This window comes from Lutjanus erythropterus, chromosome 3, assembly GCF_056507025.1.
Source record: "Lutjanus erythropterus isolate fLutEry1 chromosome 3, fLutEry1.hap2, whole genome shotgun sequence".
Classification (NCBI taxonomy): Eukaryota; Metazoa; Chordata; class Actinopteri; order Lutjaniformes; family Lutjanidae; genus Lutjanus; species Lutjanus erythropterus.
In genome coordinates this window covers 14208131-14235960 of record NC_139319.1, presented here as the reverse complement: position 1 = coordinate 14235960, position 27830 = coordinate 14208131, and the positions used below count along the sequence as shown (strand labels likewise).

At 39.8% G+C, this 27830-nt stretch overlaps 1 protein-coding gene across 2 annotated transcripts in view; it reads left to right on the top strand.

Annotated features, from left to right (window-relative positions):
- Positions 1-27830, top strand: part of dclk2a (doublecortin-like kinase 2a) — a 60202-nt gene that overhangs the window by 9156 nt on the left and 23216 nt on the right. Inside the window, exons 2-3 of one of the 2 annotated variants that reach the window (XM_084715128.1) lie at positions 1188-1525; positions 26415-26517. In XM_084715128.1, the coding sequence (XP_084571254.1) occupies positions 1188-1525; positions 26415-26517 (441 nt within the window). Of the gene's footprint in view, positions 1-1187; positions 1526-26414; positions 26545-27830 lie in introns of both variants that reach the window. The other variant, XM_084715127.1, reaches the window with a different exon arrangement.

Here is a 27830-nt window from a genome sequence, read left to right as displayed (position 1 = left end):
GTTTGTGTGTGTTTCATTTTAAAAATCTTAAAACAGTGGTTCTACTTTTTTCAATAATGCAACTCCTTCAAAGTATTTTTTCAGTACCTCCTGACATTTTTTAGGAGAAAAATAGACTTTATGAAAGAGGTACAACACAGTGCTGCGCCATCAGTGTCAGCTCGTTGAGGTAAATCCCGTTGTCCTGATACCAGGGGTTTTTTGTTATACCTCTGTGCCAGTGACAGCCGTGTCTGGAGGCATTATGTTTCCAGGTTGTCTGTCTGTCCTTCCTGTTCATGTGAACACGATATCTCAAGAACACTGTGCCGGAATTTCTTCAAATTCACTTGGATGAACTGATTAGATTTTTTGTGGTCAAAGGTAAAAGGCTGCGCTCACTGTGACCTCATGTCTGTACCATGTAAATCAAATTTGACACAAATGCCCAGACTCAAGGATGAATTGATCTGATGATGAACTGAGGTCAAAGGTCAAGGTCGTAGTGACCTCATGTCTGTCCCATTCTCATAAATGTGATGTCGCTGCACGGAATTTCTTCAAATTTGGTTCAAACATCCACTTGGTACCGTGTCCTCAGAAAAGAGTTTTTGGCTAATATTTAAGAATTTAATGTTACAACAATATTTCATACAAATATCTAATAGGGTAAAATGATGAAGTGACCACATTTTATATTCAGAGGGTCAAAGGTCAACTTTACTTTGACATTACAATGTTCAGCTCTTCATCAGTCCTCTGTACTCATCTGAAAAACTGTTCTCTAAGTGAAGACAGCATGTTTCACACTGGAAATTATTCACTGGACTCGCTTAATACTTTTTAATGAAATTCCTTCAAAATCATCACTATATATATATTATGAGTCTGGAGAGACATGGTTGTAAAATGTAACTTGAGTGGTTGGTGGATTTTCATCTGGCATTCAATACTGAAACTGGCGTCACACTCACAATGAATGTGACTGCATTTGTTGCTTTCTTGTTCTGTGAGGGTTTTACAGCAGTTGACGGCTTTCAGCAGTTAACAGTTGCATTGAAAAAGGATTATTGAATATAAAATGTGGTTTAGTCAAACTTACATTTAGAATTTAGAAACACAGTTTTAGAATTTATTAGATGTGGAGATGGTTTGCAAGAGATCCATGTTTTTAATATCAATTCAAACCAACTTATTTCTTGTTCCAGGTGAGAGTTACGTGTGCGCCTCAAATGAACCCTTCCGACGCGTGGACTACACTAAGAACGTCAACCCCAACTGGTCAGTGGGCAGCAAGACGGGCACATCGCGCTCCCTCTCCTCCCTCATCCCACTGAAAAGCGAGCTGCAGCGCGAGTCCAAGGACTTCATCAAACCCAAGCTGGTCACAGTCATCCGCAGCGGCGTCAAACCCCGCAAGGCGGTCCGGATACTGCTCAATAAGAAGACGGCACACTCCTTCGAGCAGGTGCTCAGCGACATCACGGACGCGATCAAGTTGGACTCCGGAGCTGTGAGGAGACTGTACACTTTGGAAGGCAAGCAGGTGAGTCACTTTTGACACTTGTTTTAGTTTACAGCACAAGGCAAACTCATGCAAAACCAACCAGTGAAAGAAACTGTTCTTGTTCTTGTTCAAATATCTGCAAACTCATTGATTATATTTACATAACATGACAGTTGGAGGGAGTTAACTGTATTGTTTATGGTGAGATGAGATTGGATGAAGTGCAAATGAAAACCAGATGGAACTGCTAGGCTGAGCTTTTTAGCCAATGGTTTTATCTCCAAAAAAACGATGTGATTTATAGGCTTCAGCTGTGTCAGCAGTCTAGCTAATTACACCCCTTTTAATCATCCATACATAATTACACGCCACAATTATTTCAACAAGCCACTAATGAATACATTTTAGAGTTCAGGCCTTTTGCCATACCCATCAGTATAGTTTACTCCCTAACTCAGCCACCCCTATTAAACCATGTGAGACTGCTTTTGCTATAATCCTACCCATCTGGGACATATATATAGTAATGTTTCCATCTGAAAATCTCATTGAGGCTCCCTGGTGTTATGAGATGAGGTGCGCCTGAGCACATGGTGCCCCTAATCAGAAAGATTTATTTGATGCTGTCTCATCTGGGAGAGGTCTTATATGATAATGATTAATTATGTTGTTTTAACTCCCGTCTCACAGAATTATTTAACTTTGAATGGGTAAAGTGGTGTAAAGAAATGGGATTAAGAAAAAAACATCACAAAAAAGCAAGTGTACAGAAAGATAAATTCTATGAAGTTGCATCGGTCACCTTGCATCTTACACCTCTGGGAGGGCTGAGGTCTTGTGTGAAGCTGAAATACGCTCAGGATGTCTGCATCATATCTGTGAGTCAACCAGAATCATGTTTTGAAAACTTCAACAGTAAACCCTAAACAGATGAGTGCAGAGATGAATAAAGTATAAGATTTTCATAGTTTCAGAAGTTTAACCAAAGACATTAAAGGGACAGCTCAGCCCAGAATCAAAAATACATATTTTTCCCCTGGAGTCGAGCACCACTCGGCTTGTGGTGCTCAAAGCACCAAAAAAAAAAAAAAAAATCTGAACCAGTACTTCTTTCCAAAAATAATGACCCAGTTACTCGAGATAATTCACAGACCTTGTTGTGAGCAGTTTCATGTTGAAACTACTTTCTTCCTGGTCAACTGTACCACATGTTGAGTGTCATTTAATCCCATTATATTGGAGAGAAGGAAACTGCAACTTGCACCAAAAAAAAATCTAGATGACTTAATAGCACCACAGGCCAGGGGAAAAACTACGCATTTTTGATTTTGGGGTGAACTGTCCCTTTAAACATATTACAGGCTGATGACAGACTTAAGATTTTCAAAAATACTTTTAGTATTAGTTTGGGAATCAACCATCAACTATCTTAATGACCTGTGAATGGCTAAAGTCTCCCATCAGGGATTAGACTTTATGAAGCCTGAAAATGGAGCCAAGAGGTGGAAGAAAAGTCTAGCTGTCTCTCACATCACTTGAATTACAAATTAGAAAATTGGAACTTTTGTCCAACACTGCCAAAAATACACTGCCTACCCCGGCTGTAAGGCTGCATAAATGTCTGGCAAGAACATATAAACATGAATGACTTTGTCTCGATTAGACAAATAGTAAAATTGGTTTAAGCTGGCGTATGTCATCCAAATGACAGAAGAAAGATTATACTATTCAAAAAAGTCCAAATAAAAGATTTGTTTCTTATTGCAGGCGGCTGGCCTTAAATAACTGATGATGAGCAGTTGTTTTACTTGAGATTTAAACATTTTTGGAAACTGCTGCTTTAGTCAATCGAATCCAGGAATAATTTGTGTGTTTACAGTCAGTGTAGCAGTGAAAGCGCATGGTTATGATGTAAACAAATGTCAGAAGATAATAATGAAATCTTTTGTGTATATACAGTTTAGATATTTTGATAAGGAGGAGGCATTGGTGAGAGCTATCCCAGTGCTAATGAAGTGGCCCATTAAAATTGCAGCCATTGTCTAAAGTGTCAGAAGACTGCACTAAAATCAAACGTGTGTATACTTTGGTAACTTGTATGTTTTTTTTTTTTTTGTTTTTTTTTTTGCTGTGCCTTGCTCCAAACTCAGCTGTAATAGCACAAACAATATGGTGTTTAGTCGTAAAATCAGGGAAAGTATTTTGCAGTAGTTGGAAAGCTGGAACGTTTTATAGATTGGAAGTGAACTGCCTTGTATTTTTTTTATTATTGATAAAACATCCTATTTTAAAAAGTATAATCTGAATTAATAATTAATGAGCAATAGTAATAGTTGATAGGACCACAAGATCTCCTGTATCGTCTCTGTCAAATGTTTGAACTGAGAATTCCAAGTCTGACAGCTAAACCAGCTGATGTTTCCTTCCTGTGAGCTGACGGGAATCTTTCTAGGCCGGAAAGTCCACACAAATGACTCATGAGAATGGTGATCACCTCTGACAGAGCCAGCCCAGCAAGCTCTCTGTCACGCCAGCACCGTACAAGAGTGCAGTTTCTAATGACTTGTTAGGATTATATAACAGTATGCAGTATAGTTCCTCTTATATCCTCTTAGTTATGTTATCTCAGCAGGTTTCCTGTGGCGAATGGTCTGAAACGTCATATCTAATCAGAGGGTGTGATTGTGAAGCGGAGATCAGATAAATAAGCCTTTTGCAAATATCAGTTTTCCTCTATTCTGTGTATTTTTCTACCAAATTTTCATGTTGGTTTATAGTAAACATGGTCGGGTAGGGAGACATGCCTTTAGGTGGTCAATGATGTCAGGGATTGACATGATCAAAAACAAATATTCCCTAATGAATGGATTGTTCACAGCTGCAGTCATAAATACTTCTTGTAAGAATCCTGTCAGATTCTCCGCTGTGATGAAGCCTTGATGTGTCTCTATTTCCATCTTTTAGTAGATTCCAAGTAGATCAGCCGTGCAGACCAGCTGGTCTTTCCGGGAATTTCACTCACTGGATTGCAGTGAGGAATGCTGCATTAGACTTTATGGGTTACATTTAAATAGAGTGGGGCTTGTGATACACTTGTGATGCCCCACCCCGTCTTCCTGGCTATCCAGTTGTTGCCTAAGTTGAGAGTTGACAATTTGACTTATCGTTTGAAGTGAGAAGAGCCTGGCATATCATTAGACCTTTCCTTTAACCTCCTTGTGGGGTGTTTTCAGCCAGGCAGCTACAGTCTGTCAGACTGTGTCAGTTTGTTCAAGGTTATAAAGTCTCTGGGAACTCTGTTTGTAGAGGTGAAACCAAAACTGAGAGCTCCACATCTGCTATGATGGATTATCTTTCAGTTTTACTCTGAACCTTTCCATTGACACTCTTGCCCCTGCTCTTATGTTATGGTTGATTGATATGATCTGTCCGGGACTTGCTGAGTGATGAAGTTACACATTTAGCCGAGTTTTGGAGTTTCTCCCTGGAACATTGATCTTTCAAAACAAATAGACCTGAACACATTCAATCACGGGCAGTCCTCTAATATGTCCTCAGATGTTATTTATATATCCTAATATCACAAATCAGGGGGTTTTACAATCCCTACAGTGTATGACACCCTCTGTCCTTTAGACCCTTGGGAACCCATTGATCGTACATAGTCCAGATGTGTACAGGATGACCGTAAAAGCATCAGCAAACCCAACTCATTTAAGAAAAAGCCCAAACCACACATCAACCTGTTGTGCTTTTAGGCAATTCTAACGCTCTGTCAATTACCCACCAACATAACACCAATATTTACGCTGTTTATGAATTCAGTAAGTGATTTCTTTATAGCTATTTCTATCTTAAGTCATAAATTTGTCATTTTTAGTTGTGATTCGGGACATGAACCACACAGTCTTTTGGGATTATACATTACAGATGTCACATTACATCCGTCATGCTGACAAGTGTATCATTTAGCCTCCTCACCACAGAGTTTTTGATGATAAACACGTCAGCCATTAGTTACAGCAGTCTCTTTTAGCTTCCTTTGATAAATGATTCATTGCATCTGCAGGAGCAAAAACCCATCCGTCCATCCCTGTAAAGTTCTTCACCATCAAATGAATGTTGAAGGAGACTAGAATTCCTTATTTGACAGGGCTGGGTTACAATATGTCCTACATGGTATCATCAAATTTCCTTAAAGTCCTCTACAGCTTCTATTTTAATAATCAGTATTGGAGGTTAATGTTTCTTTGTATGAGGCAGTTATCAGCTCAGACAACAGTGTCAGTAAAGATGGTAAGATGTGGTCGATTTCTATTAAATCAACATAGAGAATACAATAAATGCAACCATCCTCAGAACGTGCATCATTATAACCACAGAAATTATGTCAGAACAAGACTTTTTTTGGTCATTAACAAGCAGTCTAGTTGTTTCCAGATGTATATTTAGTAAGTCAGAATCAGACAAAGAAAGCATTGTTTTAGATGCGCCAATTTGGAAGCATTAAGCTTTACTTGTATTGACATTTCTCCCTGCAATAATATCTTATACTTAAATGGTGTCTTTATAGGCAAAGCCAATGTAATTTGGTCTGAGCATCTTTAAGAAATCAAATTATATACTAGTATTTCTTCTGTCATAGTAAAATCCAGAACAAACTTTTACTAAAACAGCAAAATGTTGTAAAATATTATATATTTACTTGAAAGTTGCACACACAGAGAAAATTACCTCGTGGGTGAGAATATTTTTTTCAGCAGCTGTTTGTATAATCACCTAACAGCAATGGTGTTTCAGTCCCATCTGCCAGTGCAACAGCCCCATAGCAGCAACAGTAGCCAGACATTGGAAAGACAGCAAGGGTGTTCTTGCCATAATGTCTGAATCAGTACTGTTTGCTTTGGACTTGTCATACTCTCTTGGCTTCAACTAGACTGTCTCAGAATTAGATTAAGAGTCTAATTCAGAGGTTTAACCCATTAAGCCTGTAACCTGATCCTGAGACCAGAGCTGGACACCTGACAATATCCTGTCCATGATACCAGACGTCAGTTGAGTCTGAACGTCAAAGTCAGTGAGGGCTTTCTTTAAACTCCCAGGGCAAAATGAATTGTCATATCTGACAACATAATCTTTATTTCTAAATACTGACTACTCAGAGAATTAAATGGAAAATTGTTTTCGCTTTAATCTTTTCACTTTCTCTTGTCCTCTGCCCCCCTCTGTTTGAACAGGAGGTAACTCTCTCCCAGACCAAACGTGTCTCAATAATCTGACAGCTTGACTTGTTTGGAGCCCTCCGTCATGGCACCTCTCCACCCCGATAAGCCTCTTTTCACATCCTGAGTGGGGTCACACTGGTGGCCACATGGACTAAAGACTGTTTCCCATATTGTTGCTTTCCTGTAAAAATCGAGAATCTCCAAAACATCAACTTTTACAAGAGCTAAGAAAAAACTGTCCTGCAGAAAAACTGCAGCTTTGTGACAATTAATCCAGTGGCTGTTTAAATGCTTTATTTACCTTGAGAATTATGGGAATCTTCTCACCCCAGAAAAGAAGACTCAATCCTTCAGTTTATTTCACAAAATCAAATTTGGAGACATGTCGGGGCGCTTGACAGTGACATGCACCTTAACCCACAATGTGTGTCCTTAAATATTGACTGAAATGTTGTTTGTATGAATACCTTGGCTGTAGTGAAGCAGGTTGTATCCTAATGTCAGTTCCTATTAAAAAACACTGACGTTCTGGGAAGCCTGTTTGTCTTTGAACTAGTAGTTCCGACCACAGGATCGATACCAATTTCAGGTCGCAGAGTATAATTAGCATGCAGCACACTGGACTGCAGGCGAGGGAAAGTCTCCATTAAAAGTGAAAAAAATATACAGCAGCCCCTTGTTGTATTTTAAAGTGACCGTACATCAGTGTGCAGCAAGGTGTTGGAAATACATTCTGTGCATTATTCTGCGCTGATGGGCTCAACAGTTAAGAAATGTCACTGTGGACAGTGTGTGGTGTCAGTCAGAGGTTTCCAAAAGTTTTCATGTGAAGAACCCCCTCACAACAGATGCACATTAGACCATTCATCATCAACTGTTTATTCTCACATTTTTTGAAGTTGTCACATCTCTATTAGCGACGCGGGCTGGCTTTGATGTCTTATCCCTTAACTGTCATGATTTGATTATTTAAACTGTTGTCAGTTTATGAGGTACACAGAGCTGAAACCAAAGCAGTTCAGTAAAACAGCCCTGCTGTAAATCCAACCTTCATGAAGTTTATTATCAAAACTATTTTACGGATCAGTCGGGCTGTACTTGAAATACTTTGTAGTATGTTTTATTAGCAAATGTCATGTTCATCTTTGGTGTAGGTGTCACTACTTTGTTTTAGGTGTCTATTCGCAAGTGTTTAGTAATTCTTTCAATGAGCATCAAATGTTAACATACCAGTCTGAGCAAAGCCCCATAGACTCTATAAAAAGCTTTACTTTTCACTCCTAAAAAGTGGGACTCTCCACTCAGCCACTCATACACCCATCAACACACAAACACACACACACACCCACACACACACACACACACACACACACACACACGTACACACTCCAAATGCCTTCCAGCAGCATCCTGCCATCTGCTCCTCCAAAATCAAATCACAGGTCCCAGCCACCCGGTCTGCAGGCTCTGCAGCCCCCTCCCACACACACACACACACACACACACACACACACACACACGCACACACAAACAGCGTCATGCATCCACACACACACGCACACACACACACACCTCAGCATCATGCATACACAGCGTCACACACATGCACTCAGAGGCCCCCCACTGGGGCCCTGGCCACCACCGGATAATTAGACTTACAAGCTGGAAGGGCGGGTTAAAGTGCAGCTGTCAGGTGTGTGTGTTTGTGTGTGTGTGCGTGTTAAGGGCCACGCACATGTGAGTGAGCGTGATTACAAAACACATCTCTGTCCACTCTGCCTCCTCGACTCAAAGCTGCTCTTCAGCCTGAATGTTAATTGTAGATGTTGGTTATCAGAGCCAGCAGAATCAGCTGCTGCTTTACACAGAAAACCCTGTTTTACATGTCAAAGCTGACTGGGCAGGCAGAAAATAAGATTTCTCCAGTTTTTATTGTTTAATCGATGCATTCATTAGTTTCAGGGAACAGTTAGTGGCCCAGTGCTGCTAAATTGGCTTTTTTATGTAGACATCATTTAGAAAAGATTCAAGGGAGCTATAGAAATGGTGACAAAGAGGAGAGAGTCCATGTGATAAAACAGAAGAAGAGAGAAGAGAAAGAAGTCCAGCTCTTTTGTAACCTTCAAACAGCCGGCCAGTCACAGTGTAAGGTGATTGAGAATGACAGATTGTTGGTTTCAGAGAGTAACAGTAATGGTCAAACACAGCCCCTACAAATCTGATGTGGGAAAGGTGTTTGGAGAGGGGGTTTCCAAATCTATCTGACCGTCCGACGAGCATTTATGATGGTGTATTCTGACACCTTAACTCTGTCACTACAGTGGATTGTCGTTTGTCAGTGCTGACGAGCAGCAACTGGCCTGGCTGTCATTCATCACGTCAAGACAATCAGCTCGGAGTAGCTGACAAAGAAATGTGCTGACCGAAGGTGGGAAGGTTAGAAGAAGAGGGTGGTTGCTGGCACTATAGAGTGAGAGGGTGAATCGCCATCATGCTTATTTCCCAGCCCCCAGTTTAGTTATCCAGCGTCTGTTTTCTTTTACCTCCCTCCCTCCCCCCTTTACACCACTGTGACTAGTTATCCCACTGTGCAGAGCAGCTGATAACCACTGTTTGCCATAATTACCTTCAAAATCTGTTTTACACTCATGCTTCTGTTACATGATCCTTGCAGGTTTGGGAAGTGCTTTTTGGACTCAAGAATCTGATAGAAACACGGGGCCTAATTTATAAAAATGTTCTTAGATTTGTGCCTGAACTTAGTCTTAAGATTATGTCTGACAGTGTGACAATGTTCAATTCACAAAAGATACTGAGCATAAAAAAACTTTGCTTAAGCACTTTCTGAGAAAAAAATTGTAACGTAAGTACCTGTGCACCTCAGTATTTTATAAATGAGGACCCAGGACAGACAGAGTGCAACGCTGATTACTGTATTAGAGCTCGGTCCTCATTTATAAAATAGTATGACTTGCAAAGAAAACAGTGTATATGTAGTTATTTATGAAATCTTACTTTGACCTTATAAAATCTAACTGACCTTTGCATTTGTTTAACTCCCATGCTATATATTTGTCTTTGTTTGTGAATAGTTCATGTTGTCTGGCTTCAATCTCCTCCACCATCGCTGTGTTTTACTCTTCCATAAAGTGTGCTTTTCTCTGTTGGTTTAAGGCTATTCCTAACCAAACCCTCATTTGTGCTGCATGTATAGAAAAATCACTGATTATGAAACAGGTGTCGTCAAGTTAATTGAGACTTTATAAAAGAGGCCCCTGGTCTGTTTCCGAGTGGCACAGTTATGTAAATCTATTGCCTGTTCCATCAAGAAAAAGGCTATGAACAGATGATTGAGAAGGACAAATCAATGGCCATTTAGTAACCTTTCTTATTACACCAGTGCAATTTTGGGAAAAGTGGATGCAATCCATAGTTTTACCCGTGTCTTTTACCCAATGTGACCCTCACACATAAAAAGTGAGAGACAGTCAGTGCTGCTATTAAAACATTAGTGATCGATGTGAAACATAGCGGATCAGGGGAAATTCCATTTTTTCCATGGGCACATACTGAGCGGGTGGTGTGAGTGAATGATCAATTATTACATTTGATCTGACATCCGCAATGGTTGAGGGCAAAAAATGACTTGCAAATTTTAATGTAAAAGTGACTCATTACCCATCAAAAGTTTTTAAGTTAAAACGAAAGGTACTGATAAAGAATATATTAATAATAAACATGTTATTATTTAAAGTCCCCCAAAATGTGAAAGCCCAACATTAGTTTATTTCACTTTCGTTCATTTCCAAAATATTCATAGTTAATGTATTAAATAAAAAAAAAATTAAAAAAAGTTCATTCTCAAAGATCTTCAAAGTATTCGGACCATTTTTTAATAGTGTACACTTAAGGCCTAAATGTTGTAGGCGACTATCCGACATGTAGCCTCCTGAACAAACATTTAGAGGATCCAGTTCACATATCACAGATTTCTGGTCTAACAGTCTGTATGCATAAAGGATAAGATTGTGTTTGCTTCTGCTTGTTCTGCTGCAGCAGACAGTCTCCCTCTGTACTGTCTGTCTCACTTGATCATGCAAATCAGTGCCATTAGAATGTCAGTCTTTTATAAATAGTTTTAAACATGAAGTCTGTGTTTTTTGGCTTGAATTCAGCTTTTCTTACTGAATTTGGTTCTCAAATAGCCAGAGCGTACTGTATATCCACATTGATTGAAGTTATCTTTCTCAAAAATAACATAAACAGATATACCTTAGATCTTTGCTCTGTACTGGCTTTAAGAGTAAGAGAAGTTGAACATTGTTTGTCTTTCTCCCAAAACATCTGCCAGAAAATCCTGAAATACGTTTGCCTTTCACAATCCCTTTCACCCGGTGATTTTATCAGGATGACAGCCAGTCTGCCCATTAACCAGGAGCTGGAAACAGACCTGGACCATTCAGACTGCTGAGCTGTAAGGGCTGAAAAGCTTGTCTCTCTGAAAGCTTTAAAGGCTTTTTTGGTGCACGCAGCAAGCCGAGGAACAAGAGAGGAAATGGAACTCAGCACTAATAATTGGACAGTCTGCTCAGATGTAATTTGTTTACATCTCTGCAGTAGTTAGGGGGATGCACTTTTTGTCCTGTAATGAATTGAGGATGTATCCACTGTACAGTATATGTTGAGAAACTTACACAAGGTTGGTTTGCGTGCTCTTTCAGTTACATAAAATAAACTGATGGTCTTCATCTCTCTGTCTTGTCAATGCATTTGTGCGTCTGCTTTCATACAGAATGAAGGACAAAAGTTCACTTGCAGGGTCACTCGCTGGTCTCAACACTGCAGGAGTTTGAGGCCATGCTATTGGGAAAAGCAGACTGGGACTCCCAACAAACTCCACTTAAACATGCACATTTTTTCTTTCTTACTATATGTTGCTTTCAACAGACAAGTGTAGTGAATAGAAAAATGCAGACCTACATCCATTATCCATATGTGATATTTGTAATGAAATTCCCCTGTCTGTGAGCATGCAACATAATTGTGAAGACGTTATCTCACAACTTTTCACTCAATGTATTTTTTGCCTAGAAGGCCACTTGTCTGTTTGTGCTAATCTTATAAAATTTAAGAGTGATTCATGAAGCATTTTAGCATTGAAAATACCTAAAAATAATTAGGAAAAAAACCCTGACAATCTAGAGTTGGGCATCAAGTCACTTAAACCAAATTGCAAGTTGTCCTAAAAGCGACTAAAACACAAATAAATGAAGTATTCAGTTCAAAGGCAATTACTGATATATGGAGAAGCTCGCTGCCCAGGACAGCACACATATAAACACACAAAAATAATGATGAAAACAAATCAATGAGGCCATTAAAAAGCATACTGCTAAAGGTTATTAAGAAATGACTCAGTGGGCTCGTCAATTTCCTTATTTTTTGTTGTTTCCAAAGATTAGGTACTCACAGTTTTCTTTCACTTTTTAAATTCCATAAAAATATGATCATAGATGCACGTTACATGATTAGTGAATATAGCTACAGTATTTGATTTGGAGTTGTGGGGACTGGCGCCTGATTTAGGCTAGTAGGGTACTGAAAATCTATACTCAGGTAAAAGTAGTTACTCCAATAAAAAAGCCACTCAAGTAAAAGTGCCTGGTTAATAATTACTCAAATGTCACTGTGTTAATGTTACACATGAAAAGCATAACTAACATTAACCTATATTTTCACATATATGTGCAGCTTACTTCAATGTGCTTGCAGAGGCAGAGGGGAGGCAAAGCAAGCACTTCATCATGTGCTGTTGTCTTTTATAGATTTTGGTGTAAAAAAAAAAAAAAACATGGCCAGATGTGGATGAGGATTGTTGCTGGAAATTGCCTCCTGTTCTGTGTTTTGCTGCATCATCATTGCATCTCAGCTAAAAGACAGGTGGTGCTTTTTTTCCAGGCAGCTAGAAACTTGTGCTCCCTACACACACACACACACATACACACACACACACACACACACACACACACACACACACCCTCCCTCACCCTACACCCAGTCCTGGCATTTAGAGCACACTAGTTGTAATGCAGGTATGAATGGCAAATGTAAGTAAAAAGTAGATTACTGGCTCAAAAATATACTTGAGTAAATGCTAGCAGTACAGTTGAAAAACAGAACACCTTTAAAAACATTTTTTATTCCCCACTACTGACATAGGAAAGCTTGTTCATGTATTTATAAGGTACTCCATGATGGCATGCTCAATCCTGCCCTTCTCCAAGGTTATAAGTTCTTCGCATTCCTCAGTGAAAGTTGTCCTCAGCAGCTTTTTGAGTTAGTCTCATTTTGGAACATTAAGTACCATGGCATACAAAGTACAGTACTCATAGTAGTGGTGAGAATGTAGTAAATACAGAGTACAGAGTAAGAGCAAATATTTGATCACTAATATTTCCTAAAGATAACAGCTAGCTGGGTCATACTGCATGGATTTTCAGATTTTGGGTGCATCCTCATGCATATGAGGGAGCGAGGGAGGTGGATTTCAGTTTGCTTGACACTGATGCACTGTGGCATCAGTTCACAACATGTTCCAAAACTCTAAATAAATCCGCCCAGGTCTCACAGTACATGTGTTAACAGAGATGCATTGCTCTGCTGTCTTGTGCCAACAGTTAAAGGGCCTACATTCATTAAGTTGACTCGGTTCTGCCCGCCCTGTTATCATACTGGTGGGGATAATATCTTGTCATTTGCACGTCCTCCTGGCAGAACAGTGAAACATGCCGGCAGTTACAGACAGATTAATAAAAGCCTCTCCCTCATTGACTAGCTGGGGTCAAGGCCGCACGAGGGCTCCATCTGAGTTTTCAGGGCCAAGTCTGGATTAAACACCATCATTTAGGTCAACAGCCATGAAATTTGCATGCCCACCTATTGTTCTGGTCTGTCATTAGCATACAGCTCCATCTGACACAGTACAATGACACCATCTAACCAGCAATACTCTGGGCTAGCTTTAGTGATATGCTATTGTTTATACAGGGCTCCCTGATGAATCAATCTTTTACGTTCTGAATTCCTGCTGTAGTAGTGTTTGATGACGTTCCAAGTAATTAGTAATAGTACAATTACCCCACTCATACCATGACCACTTGCCAAAAAAAATGCCATACAGTATGTAAGAAATATAAAAATATTTGCTCATTTAAATAATCTTGATCCATCAGCTCTGTTTTAAGTATAAGAAAACGTAGCCCTGGGCTGCGTAATTCTGGCCTTTGTGTTGCTAGGCAACATCTAGCAAAACTGGTAGGAGTTTTTGGTTGCTATTGGTGGTGGTTACACAAATAGTACTAGCTCTGAGCTTCATTTTTGCTGTCCCTACCTAGAGTTTAGAGGTCTAGTGAATAATATTTAGAGGGATATATTGGCAGAATATGGTATAAATGTAATATAAGGGCCGTGTATGTTTTCATTAGCGTATAGCCTAAAAATTATAACTGTTTTCTGTACCTTAGAATGAGCCGTTTTAGCTGCAGAGGGTCCGGGTCTTCGTCCATGGAGTCAACCATGTTGCATTATGACATTTCTACAGTTGTGCGGTGTAATGGTATTATACCAGGGTATTAAGAAATCTCAACAATATGATTTTCAATACCATAAAAAATAAATACGCATCTCTTTCTGATAAACTGATACAGAGGTCAGTCTCTTTACTGGTGGAACAGACAGTGTAGCTGAGCCGAGAAACATAAAGTTTCTCTTTTTGGGAGTATTTTCGGTATGATCACGGTGAATAAGGTAAGCCAGCAAACACTTTAGATCACTGATTGGTCAGAGTCGCATAGCGTTGCGAGTGTGTAACTTCAGTTGAGCGTGCGTGAGGGCGAATGTCAGAACGTGATGGTGAATGAGCGCTGAGCAGAGGAAAAGGTGAGCTGTGACATTGAAGTCCCGTAGTAAATGTACAGCTTTTGAGTTTGTCAGTGATAAAAGGTGGTGTAGTGGAGCAGAGCCGAGCTTAGCCTTTTTACATAAATACTGTCATAATATGAATAGTTTTGATATGAGTAATTTATTGTAATTTGTTATATGCTTTGTAGTTGTTTTCTAATGAAGTTCGTGTTGATATTAAGCTTCTCCATCTAGTCCCAGCCTGTGTTGAATCTGATTAGAGGAGGTGATTTAAGAGGATGTGAGTCTCCAGTTTGTTTGACTGTGGTGAGGATGCAGTGTGTGTCGAAAAGTTAGTGTCTTAAGATTTGATTTATATTCCTAATATTTTACTTCTTATTAAACTTATATTTAATTTCACTTTTTTAAGTTTGACTTCAGCTATTTCTGTCTGTTCTGTACATATGCCATGAATTACAATGTAATCCATCCTGGAAGAGTGAACCTCCTTCTGTTGTTACTGATGTTTTGTCCCCTTGTTTTGTGTAGCTTGTCTTTAGTCAGGGTCTAAGGGAGAACAAAGATGCCTCTATTGCAAATTGGACTCTAAACCCCTTTAAGAAAACCTTGTGATTTTGGGTTGTATAAACAAAGCTAACAAATTAAAAGCTTGACATTCAGAGACTAAATCAGTGCAAGTCAGAAAGACAGAAAGATGAAGCTTTGGCATAATGTTGTTGCTGTCTGTCCTTTGGAGATAAAACCCCAATCCAGAACCCCTCTGTCTTGTCCTAGCAGATGGCTAACATGCATGCACACACGTACACACACACACACACACACACACACACACACACACAAACCACACAAACACACACACAATCAGTGCTTTCCCCCAGTCTTGGTGGGCAACACAAGCATACTTGATTGTATTTATAAAGCCCAAAGTGGCTGCTTCAGGTCTCACAAGTGCTGGCATGATACCCTGCATCGACAAACAGGAAAACAAAAAGCCGGCAGACGACACAGAGCCGGGTGTCATGGGGGGACACGGGGCTGTCGGCTGTGCAGAACGTGTGGAGGCCACAGACGCGGAGGGCGCCCATTGTGTGCTGTGTGATCTCAACTACTTGTTTTGTCTTCTTTGTCCGAGCCCTGGCCCTCGTCCATTCTTTGCAGCGGGCCTTTCACTCTCCCAACAGGAGAGTTGACATCATGCTATGGTTAGCCAGCGCTCAAACCCCAGGCACAGCCCACACACTATTGTTTGTCTGCTTGAGTATAATCATGCTAGCAACCCCAGATTGCCTCAGCAAGTTTTGGCAGATTGATGTGATGAATATTTTTTCACAGGGCAGATCATGAGCTGTATGTCGAAGTGATCCTGACAACTGTAGCTCGTATCTGATACTGATGGTGGAGTTTCATTTGCACATCAAACGGCATCTATTCTTTTAGTTGTCTTGATGTGTATCCTGGCTTCACACTGACGTTTATGTTCGTGGACAGTTGTTTTTTTTTTATAGGCCTGCAACTACTGATTATTTTCATTAGCACTTCATTTGTTATTAATGTAATATTCTCAATTAATTCATTAGTTTGGCTCATAAGAAAATGGTGAGAAATGTTGATCAGTGTTTCCCAAAGCCCAAGGATGTGTTCTCAAATATCGTGTTTTATCCATAACCAGAATATATTCAGTTTGCTGTCATAAATGACTAAAGAAAACAGAAAATATTCACATTAGAAAGGATGACATCTAAGAATTTGGACAGTTTTTTCTTAAAAAATGACTCAAAATGATTAATCAATTATCAAAATAGATGGTGATTAATTTCATAGTGGACAACTTATCATAATTGTTGTGGCTCTCAACGATTATTTGTTTATTTGAAATGCTAGTTGCATTGTAAGACAGCCATTCTCACTTGTAACTCTCAGAGCACTATCTAGTGGGCCACAGAGACTTTAGTACTGCCAAAACAAAACAAAACAAAAACAAAGATTTTTTTATCATTTACAAGGCTAGTTTTTTTTTATATCTAAATATGCTCAAGAATGAACATAAAAAAAACATCGAATTACAATGCATAATTTCATAACCAGTTGCCACACCATGCCAATAATGACACATTCAGGTAGAGACAAATGTGTTTTGCTGCTAATAGCTTGGTAAAATTTTCTTGGATACACTGACACAAACTTAATTGTTTTTTGAAATGAAAAAGAGGGAGGGAGATCTCCAAATGTATGTCTTTTTTTTCCTCACTGATTTGCGAAGGTGCTCCTCAGAAATTTTGAAACAATCAGAGGTGGGTCTTAAGTAGGCCTTAGGTTGAGTACCCGGGTTCTAAGATATTAATGTGGGACTTTGGGGACTTCTGCTGGCACTGCAATATTATATTTGGAGCATTTATTGCCTAGTAGCCACTTTAAGTGCAGTAATATTGTTGGTTTTTAATTGCAGACCGAGTATTATGTTAATTGGCAACAAAAACCAACATTTTATGCATCTCTTGTGGATCTCTTTGCACCTCAGCAATTCTGCAAGTCTCACTTCTTAAATGAGTGGGGTAATCTTCTGAGGCTCATTTGGGCTAAAAGTTGCGTGTGCATGTTTGAGCTCATACTCCCACTCTGTTCATTCCTTCTTGCACGGCTCCATTTGAGTATCAAGAGCTCAGCGCTCATGTACATTCAGACAGCCCGAGGTTATGTACTGTAATGTCTCTCCTTCTGTGTGTGAATTTGACTTGGAGGAGCCAGACAGCTGTGTAATGTGTTAAAGGCCAACCCGCCACTGGCTGGTGTAAGGCAGAGTTCACAGCGCTGCCGTGGAGTTTCCCTGCATCGGTCTACAAATGGAAGGAAACTGTCAATTTGAATTTAAGCTTCTTTTGTTCTGAAGTGCTTTTGCCTTCAGTATCTCCAGTTAAAATGTTCCTCGTGAATTAATGGAATCCTGTTCATGTAAAGCCCAAAGAAATATACTCATCTATAATCTTCTTGAATGTTTCAGAGATCGAAAGCAACTTGAATTTGTTAAAAACGGAAATTTTTTAGCTAATGGTTAATGCAGCCAATGTAGCGAATCCACAGTAGTGAGCTAATGATCGGCTTAGATTTCTCATTGCCCATATTAGTTTCGCCACTGGCACCGCCGCCGCCTCGTCTTGGCCATTACACGTGCCTGAGATTTACCGCTCTAATCCAGAGGAATTAAACTGTCTCGGGAAACAGCCTCTGTCTGCGAGTAAGAGTTCAAATAGAGTTACTAATCTGGTTGGCTTTAGCTTAAGCATCACCCTGACAAACTTAATTGGCATCTAGCTATCTGCATGTTTAAGTAGCTTTTGCAAAGAATTCCCATTTAGTTTACCATGGAAGGTTCTGTTCCTTTGTAACAGCATGAGCGCTGTGTAGGCTGACCTTCCCCAAGGCAAGAGGCAGGGATCTCGATCTTTCTGTCTCCTTTTTTTGGTCTTTCCCTCAGGATACCACCCACCGTCTTTGCCTCTAGCTCATTTAGCTCAAGGTGATGAGCGGCAATGAGGGGTTTGGTGGTAAATGGGGTTGATGGTACCCAGTGATTATAGTGATCATTGTCCTGTCAGCCATCACAAGGAGAGCCTTTACTTTCTTGTGTGTATCTTGGTCAGCCATTTGCGGTCTTTTCTACTGCCCTAAATTCTTAACACCTGCCGTTGTGTGATTTTGCCTTTTTGGAGTCCTTAAAAACAAGAGAAGATGGTGCAGTGTATTGATTCTTTATATGTTCTCAATATGTTTAGATCATGGATGTTTTGGTGTGTTTTCATGCCTTGAAAATCAAAACCACCCTCCCATTTGTTTAAAACTCTTTGTTATTAAGGGCTATGTCACTGTGATTATGATAATGCTGTTGTGTTTGGATTCTTGAAAAATGTGCAATTACAAGAATTACACTTGAGGAAGTTTAACTCTTAAAATGGCTGCCTTTTGAGATGAGTTTAGCATAATAATCAGGTTCCTCAAGGCAAGTTAAGGGACAAACTCAACTCAGTTGAGTTTTATGATGCATCTCTTATTTGTTTCACTCCAGTTTATCCATTAACAGTTTGCTTGCTGCTGCCAGAAAGCCTATTGTTTCCCTTTGTGTGCTGTCCTCTGTTTTTTAATTTGGCCATATTACTCCATTAATTCGGCTAATACATTTTTCTCAAAGGAGGAGAAATTACAGCTTCTCTGCCAAACCATCATAAGTGGGCTGAATAACTTTTTAACCACTAGCAAACAATATAATGTTTTGTTAACTTTTCAGCGAGCTAGCAAATAGTGTAACATCTTGTTAAGGAATACAGAGCAGCCGAGACATAAATGGTTTTCTCCTTCTTTCATACTTACAAGTTCTAACAACATGCAAATTAAACTTTTGGTTTACATTAATAAACTTGAATTTACTAAACACAGATTAAGTTTTAATTGAGCAACAGACTTCTGCTTAATTTTAGATATGGGGATAGTCATTTTAAACCTAGTTTTGCTAAAAATCTGATTAGACCTATTCTTAGATTAAATTAATTGATGTTGGTGCAACCCAGTTTTAATGTTATATATGTTGTAATATTTTGTAATATAACTGGTCTAGTAAACAGAATCCTTGTGATACTTTAATGTGCACACGCATTGTAAGCCCTTGGCCTGTATTTCCTCTGTTGCCAAGCTAAGCAGGGCAGAAAGTACAGCAGGCAAGACCGAGGACACAGATGGATGGTGCAAGAGAAGGTCAGACATATGAGAGGAGGGGGGTTGTCGCATCTTGGAGGGTAAACTTCAGTTTACCCTCAAGACACGTCACCCAGCCAATACAGAACCCTGTGAACAGTTCACTTCACTGATTGGCGGAGACAAGGCCTAGCAGGACAGCGCTGGCGATGGAGTGCCATTGGCTGTTTATCCTGGCAGTGGTTGACAAGAGCAAAGAGAAACATGGACAATGCAGTCTGACGTTCATACACCCCTTTTACTTCTTTGTTCCAAATAATCTGTTGCAGAGATTTTGTTATGCTCATGGAAGACACTCTATTACATTCACATTTTTGGCATTTAAAAATGTTTTAAGTTTTAATAGCAGCATTATAATTTAATATATATAATAACATGGATCATTTACAGCAAGAATATATATACAGCTTTCATACTTTGACTTTATACAACATAATTCACATTTCAGTGAGTTACAGGCTACACAAACAAGATGCTGGCGTTGGATATTGCAATAAGAAACTAGACCAGCAGGAGACTGGGGTGGTGGAGGGAGAAATCAATCTTCACAGCCAGTACAGCAGCGAGTAGCTGGAGGGATCAAATCATAACCAACAGTGGTGACATTATGAGTGAGTGAGAGCTTGGCAGATTACCAAGACCGCCTCATCACCATCATGAGTATGATTGGTGAGTGTGGCTGGTGGTTAGCTGATGACAATCAGTTGCCAGCAGTGAAGTGCTCTCAGAGCTACTGTGTGCAAGATTATTCATGCGATTAGTTTTGCAAACCCGCCCCTGCCCATACATGTGAGAACCAGAACCGACCCATCACCTGCAAGTGTCTCGCTGTCAAATCCGCACCCGCCGGGAGGTGTGAATATACGCCCTATGACCAGATGTGCACCTGTAATTAAACACACATACAGTCACTCACTTGTGTTCTCAGCTGGTGCGGCTCCTGCGCTCCTGCAGCTGTCGATGTGTTTCCATAGTGACAAAGAGCCTAGCTTGTGCTTATCAAAAACTAATACTTTTTAAACTTTTTACAAGGAGCAAAGCATCTGACATTGTTATTCTCACAGTCTTTGAGTTCACCAAAGTCCTCCCAAATGTCCAATTTCACCTTTGACAATGTACTGTCCACAATTTAATACCTTCCACTGGTTAGTTTTGCCTTTATGTCATCGGTTTTAGCTTTCAGCTAAGCTACATCGCTGTCAGATCAAATTGGTGACATCCAATTGTTTTTAGCAGGTTGTTGAGTTAATGGTTGTGTCATAAACTTTCACAATAAAATCCTGGCAGCTTTTTAGACTTGTATAAGCATGTATTAGCAAATATAAGTATTAAAAATATAAGTGTTAAAAATACTCCAAAGTCTTTTTTCATTTATGATTTTTGCAGGGAAAAACAATTGTATTGTGTTTGTTAGACCATTGTTTTCATCTGCTGCCTGTCCGCAGTTAGTTCGTTTTCACTTGTGCCCGCACCCGTGAAGTTCTAAAAATATATTTCCTACCTGTTACACAAAGTTTTTGTGGGTCATCCATAAAGTACCTGCGGGTACCGGACCCAGTGCAGGAAAGCAAAAAAGTAAAATTTGTAACATAAAATATAAAACTTAACAAACCACTCAGTCCAGCAAGCATTAAGAGAAATGAGGGCAGTATTTTAGACTGCAGAATGGGCTTTAATTTAATTCCCTGTGCCACTGATATGACTTGCCTCAGAATAGATTTTATTAAGTGTATTGTATTAAGTGTTACATTTGGACACACACAAAAAAATGTTTCATTGTGGTGCTTTCGTGTCACAGTGTTGTGCTTGACCAAACAGCTGTAGTCAGTTTTGCAAGGTGTCACGCCGAACAACTAATATGGAGCGATGGCTTCTCAGAAAGAAATATTCCAACTCAACACTGGTCAGCTCAAGACTGAGACTCAGTAATATGGATTTTTTTGTGGGGGTTGCAAAACACCAACCTGATTATTCTGTGCGGTTGTGACTTGAGAAGGTTTAGAACCACTGTTTGAAGCATTGCTTTGTTTTTTCCTGTACATAGACTTTGCCTTAACTCTTGTTAACCCTGTCAAATAGTGGTACTGATAAGACTTACTCTTTTAACCAACATACAGTAATGTTACTCACTAAAGAAATTAATAATGATGATCAAACAACAAAAACACATTTATTGAAAGCATTTTTTCTTGCATCTCAGTTAAAACTCTAACAGACCTTGTCATTTAACATAATTTTTCAACCACTTGACCTCTTTTCATTCTTGCCTTTTAAAACCTGTGTCCATACAGGCACCATTTGTCTCCATTTCCCTGCCTTCCCCTGGGTGTCATAGGCCAGCTGAAAAGTACTTTATCACAGGCCACAGCAGTGCTAGCCTTGCAGAGAGCGAGGTGTGAGTAGGGGTGAAAGTAAATGAGAATACAGCCAGGGGCCTTCTCGACAAAGATATATAATATTCCAGCCTCGAGTTACCTTTTCTTCACAATAAGCCTGGTGCCTCAGGTGGAGCGGGGGCAAGCAAATCCTGGGGCAACAGCAAGAAAGCTCGGTGAAGGGTCATTGGAGCATGGATTCAAAATAAACGTAATTTAGGCAATGTGTGTATGCCATGGTTTGTTAGGTGTAGAAGTTGTCATTTAACAGTGTCACAAAGTTGGACATTTTGGAGAACATATTTATATTCTTTCAAGTGATAGATTGGTAGATCAGTACCACTCATATTTTGTCTATTAAAAATTGAAGTTACAGCCAGATGGTTCGCTTAGCTTAGCACAAAGGCTGGGCAGGGGGACACTCTGGCTCTGTTAGTAACAAAATCTGCCTATTAACACCTCCAACGCTCAACATATTATATCTCCTTTGTTTAATCCATAAAAAAAGAACCTGAAGCATCAACACAACAATTCAACATGTTACGGGGCGTTATGTGCTGGACTGTTTCTTATCCCAGAGCAGTTGCCAGGCAACCAGTGGAGACTGTAGGAAGTTACTGTACCTGGAGAAGAAATAGTTAGGCACATAGACCCCAATGAAAAAGGCAGATTGTTGTTTTTACACTTACAGTACACGTTTTTGTGTGACCCTTCTTAAGTCCCGCCTATTTTTGCTCTCTGCTCCTGTAACAGCTGAGCAAGCTTGATACCTGGTCAACTTTTTCCTCTCTTTTTTCTTGTATTTAAATGTGCTATGTGCTAGGCTCATCTATATTAGAAAGAAAATTAAATTTTGAACTGACGTGTATATACATATATAGTCACTTCTTAAGTTGGCTAATATTAGCAAAACACAAGCTAACTAGCCAGATAATGATTGATGTAGATTAGCTAGCTAGTTAGCCAGCATTTTGCTAACATTAGATGTATTAGATGTAACTAGCTAGCTAATGACTAATGTAGCTAGATCAGCAAACTAGTTATCTAGCATTTTGTCTAGGATTTTGCTAACATTAGCTATCAGATGTAACCATCTTAACAATGTGTTTTTTCTTTTCAACACAGACCAGCTTAGCACAAAGCATATCTAAGTACAGAAAACAGGGAAAGACAAAAGATGACCATGGTAAAGGGGCGGGACTTAGGAAGGGGCAATTGGTGAGCTTTAGGGGATTTGTAACAGTTGGACAGAACCAGGTTAAATGTTTGCCACTGTTTCTAGCAGTCATGCAAAGCTAAGACAACTGGCTGCTGGCTGTAGCCTCGTATTTAACTGAAAAATATGTCAATGGTGTCATCTAGTATCAATCTTCATATCTAACTGTCTGCCAGAAAGCAAATAAGCGTACTTCCCAAAGTGTCAAACTCTTCTTTTGACCCGACCAAGGTCCTCAGACCGCTGATGTCATCACAGTTGGTTGTTTCCCTGCCAGGGGACACTGCTCGCTCAGGCGGTTGCCGTCTTACATTGTCCTCAAACAAATGACCGATGGAAAATTACAGCACAGGGTTATCAGTTATGATGTACAAACCAGAAGAAGCAGTGGATTAAGGTCAGAGGTCAATGAGAAATATTATCTGATATCTGCATGTGTAATAGTCTCTCGCTATCATAGCTTGCACTACACCAGAGTCCATTTTTGACACATACATTGGACTATCCATGTGGGCTGTTACTATGGTGATTCTAACACCTGAGTGCTGACAGTATGGTGGTGGCGAGTTCCACAGTGAGAGCTAATCTAAAGAACGGTATCCACTCCAGCTATGTCCAACCTTTGATAATGTGCCACAGCTCAGTATAGACACATATTACAGGGAGATTTCTCATGTGCTTTCACTCATTCTTTTCATTTGTTTGCCATATAAAGAGGCCACCGGTTTCCTCAAAGATTAGACAAAGAGGGCATATTGAGGCTATGACATACTGTTTTTGGTTATTTATGAGAACGTTATGGATACTGCATCCTGTTTCATTTTTAATTCATGCTGTGTGAATGTAGGACATGCAGACGTGTCATGTGAAGTGTCTTATTTATTATTAATGAATGTGTAACTCAGACCTACTGTATGTTTACGTGTGTTAAATACAATTATAATACCACTTCTGCTATTTTAGTTGTCGAGTGTCTCACTCCTACTCCACTTCTGTGGCCTTTTCTCTCCATCTCTGCCTTTTACTGTGCAGACTGTTTGTGCTCTTTGAAAGCCATTTAGCTTTTCTGGACCACCAGTTCTTCTAATACCCATCTTACACACACACACACACACACACACAGTTATGCACACTTTCCCCCACTGTGTCAGCCCCCAATCTCCCCTAGAGGATCCATCTGCCCACAATCTTCAGCCATCCACTACTCCTCCTCCTACTCTTGTTTCTAGCGTGTGTGTGTACGTGTGCATGTACATACTGTACATAAGCCTGGCAGTGTGTGGGTGCACTTATGTGTGGTGGGGGGTAGGATAATGAACGGATCTTTTCCTCCTTTGTCTTCCTACTTGTCCACCTACAGCAACAGAGGGATAATGTGTGTGCGTGTGGGCACAACTCCTCTCTATAGTTTAAAAGTAACTCCTGTTTCCGTCTCCAGGGGTGGGTCGTGGGTGTAAAAGGAAAAGCGGTCGGATCTGCAGAGAAAATGACGATCACAGTGTGAGACAGAATAGAAAAAGCAAGACAAATGACCCTGCGGCACTGACGCTAACTGTACTGCTTTCCTCTCATGACTCTGCAGTATTCTGGACATCACCGCGTTTTGACCTTCGTCTCCGTGCTTTACAGTCAAACACGTCCAGACTCACAGTTACAACCTCTCTGTACCACACGGATCATGCAGACTGATTTTAATTGGCCTATTTGAATGAGCGCAGTGTGAAGCAATTATTTCATAACCAAAAATACCACAGTCACATGTATCACTGAAACGTGTACAGTAAAGTGACTGAAAGCCACTAGAGTCATGTAACCTAATGCAGAATCATGTGAAATCTCTGTGACTGAGAGGAACACTAATGACTTACATGAGGCTTGACTTACCTTATTGTGATTAAAACTTTACATCAAAAACATATGATCTGTTCATAAAAGATGATTATTTGCTGTAGGTTGAACCACTAGACTACTAGTCCAGTAGTCTGGTCTATATAATTGGACCAAGTATAATAAAGTTACGTTTACTTACCCAAATATGCATTTTGTATGTATTCTCTGGGCCTAACATGCACATTGAATCATTTTCCTTACTCATAATACATATGCAAACCAATAAATAAATAATGAAATTCAGAATTTGTTTGTTTGTATCCATCCATTTCCAAACTTCACTTTGAGCTCTAGAAAGTTTTGGTATTTTTCACTTTCTTTTTGACATTGTATAGACTAAACAATTAATCAGTTAATTGTGAAAATAATCAGCAGATTAATCGATTTTAGTTGTCACCCTACCATGAAGTAGTTAGACTTAGCTCTAGCAGGACCAGGTATAACAAAGTTAGATTTACTTTCAGTGCTTCAAACCAAAATATTTATTTTGTCTCTGTCTTTCATGCCTAACAAGTGCATCGAATCCATCTCTTTACTCATACAACATATGCAAAGCAGATGTTTAAAATATTTACTATTCTACATTGTTTATGTCCATGTTCGCAGTTTTCTGCCTCCTTACTTTTGCTATTTCATTGCAACGTGTCTTGTTTGTTACAGCCACAAACTGTCAGCCAGTAGAGTAGTTTGAAAACCTGTGGCAGGAATGCCATGTCTTAAAATATGGGTATGGGTCTGATTCCACAAACAGAACCTCGGCTCGTCCCAGAAGCGCCCTTCTGCTCTGCTTCAAATACACGCCAGGTCTATTTCTGATGAAAGCTGCATGTAGTTGCACAGAATAGAGCAAGGGGGCAGGAAGTCAGTCACAGAAAAACCATAGAGAATCCAGTCAATTTTCAAAGTAAAAGCCCCCCCCATGCAGAGTCGCAATCATAAAACCAGACAATAAAGAAAGGGCTAACTTAACTACTAAAAGACTAAATTAACTCCTTCTCCATTGTAGAAGCACAACAAGCTAGGGGACCAAATCAACAAGTCAACATAATCATGCCAGCAAAACGCTCTGAAAGGCTTCAGAAACACTGCTGGTATGCATGCAGCTGTGTTGAAGACAGACCAAAACTGTGGCGCAGATGTGCCATGCTCAGTACAGTCAGCTGGTTATAGAGCATTTTTTTAATTATTGTATTCTTTTCTATTCCTCCTCTGTGCCAGTGAGAGCCTGGAGTGAATTTCTTCAAACTTGGCACAAATGTCCACTTGGACTTCTTTTTCCTCTTGGATTTTAATAGTGGTTGGCAACCAGCGTAATAAGTGCATTACAGCCTCTTGGACTCAAGGTTGAACTGGTTAGATTTTGGTGATCAAAGGTTACGGTGACCTCACAAAATACATTGCTGGCCATAACTTGTGAATTCATACTCATGACACAATTTCACACTAGGGGTAGTAGGGATCAAATAAACGTAAAAAAAGTAAAGTAGTAGTAGTAAAGCAAATGAGTATTATGCCCCTCTGAATATTCTCCATTTTCCTCTTTACCTTTTTTTGTTCAGATTACCTGCCTGCAGGACTTCTTCGGGGATGATGACGTGTTCATAGCATGCGGTCCAGAGAAGTACCGCTATGCCCAGGACGACTTTGTGTTGGATCACAGCGGTAAGGCTTCCACAGCCTTTATGACTGGTAGGCCTGACTAAGACTAACTAAACATCTCCGTATGTATGTGTGTGTGTTCGCCTCCGTATCCTTCCTCACTATTCTTCTCTCACTGGTGCGTGCAGCACTCTTTTCCTTTAGGAAGTTGACAGCAGGATATGAGATTTGTGTGTGTAAAACGCTCTTTTTTTTTTCCTTATAGCATTCTCTTTCCAATTTAATTCAGTTTATTCTAAATTTGGTAGTGGAAAGTGAGCGTTTATATTTATATACATTATATTTAATAGCTAGTTCAGCATTTACAGAAAAGAGTTGGTGCCACACACACATTCTTGCTGTCACGTAAAGAAAAGAGGCTGCACACTTGTTATCTAAGTGGATTTTCTTTCTTTTGTGCTTCTGTCGATGCCTTTGTGTTCATATTCTGTACTGTATGTGCAGTACATACAAGTATATAATGCATTAAATATCTTGTAGAAAGGTTCAAGAGCAAATAAGCAGGATGTGACCTCTTTAAACCTGCAGATCCATTCACTGTCAGAGCTGTGTAGATCTTTGGACAACCCTGTGGGGAGGAAAAAGAGTCTATTATAGTAACAGTCCAAAGTATTGACATCCTGTTTAATTTTTTTGCGTTGTTTTGTCAGGTGAGCTAACAACAGGGAGCCTTAGCCTCCTCACACACACTGTGCTAAGTGCTACTGAGGATGAGTGATGGTGGAATATTCAGAGATAGTTTGGAGCTTTCGTCCCACTTACACTCTTGTGCTCCACTTTTAAGAATTAGGTCTTTGAAAGAACAAAAAAGGCACACTGTACTCTCTCCTGAAGGTGCCGAAGCTGCTCTTCCTTTTGCAAAATAGTTCATGTATACACTCTACCGTTGAAGTGTGGAAAGAATAAAGATCGTCTGCCCTGTAGATCATGCAAAAAAACCCAAAAAGAAAATGTAATCAGAAACAAATAAACTGACAATATTTTATTTTCTTGGCTCAAGCACTTTTTAATCAGAGGTAAATATCCTCTCTTCAAGGTTTGTCCCAGAAAAAAGATTTGGTTTGTTAGAGTTTTGTACACCATGGATGGAATTGTGTCACATTGAGAGCCCCTTATAATCAGTCAATGATATGTGTATCTGGTGATAAATAGCATGGGCAACACATTAGAAATGCACAGTGGGTGTGCTTCTGTGGGCGGGTTTTGTCATTACATTATTCCTCTCACCGCCCACACACCCTCATTAACACATCCCTGACAAGTTTACCACAAGCTTCATTAGTACATCTGCACACAGCTACACAGAAGCGCCACAG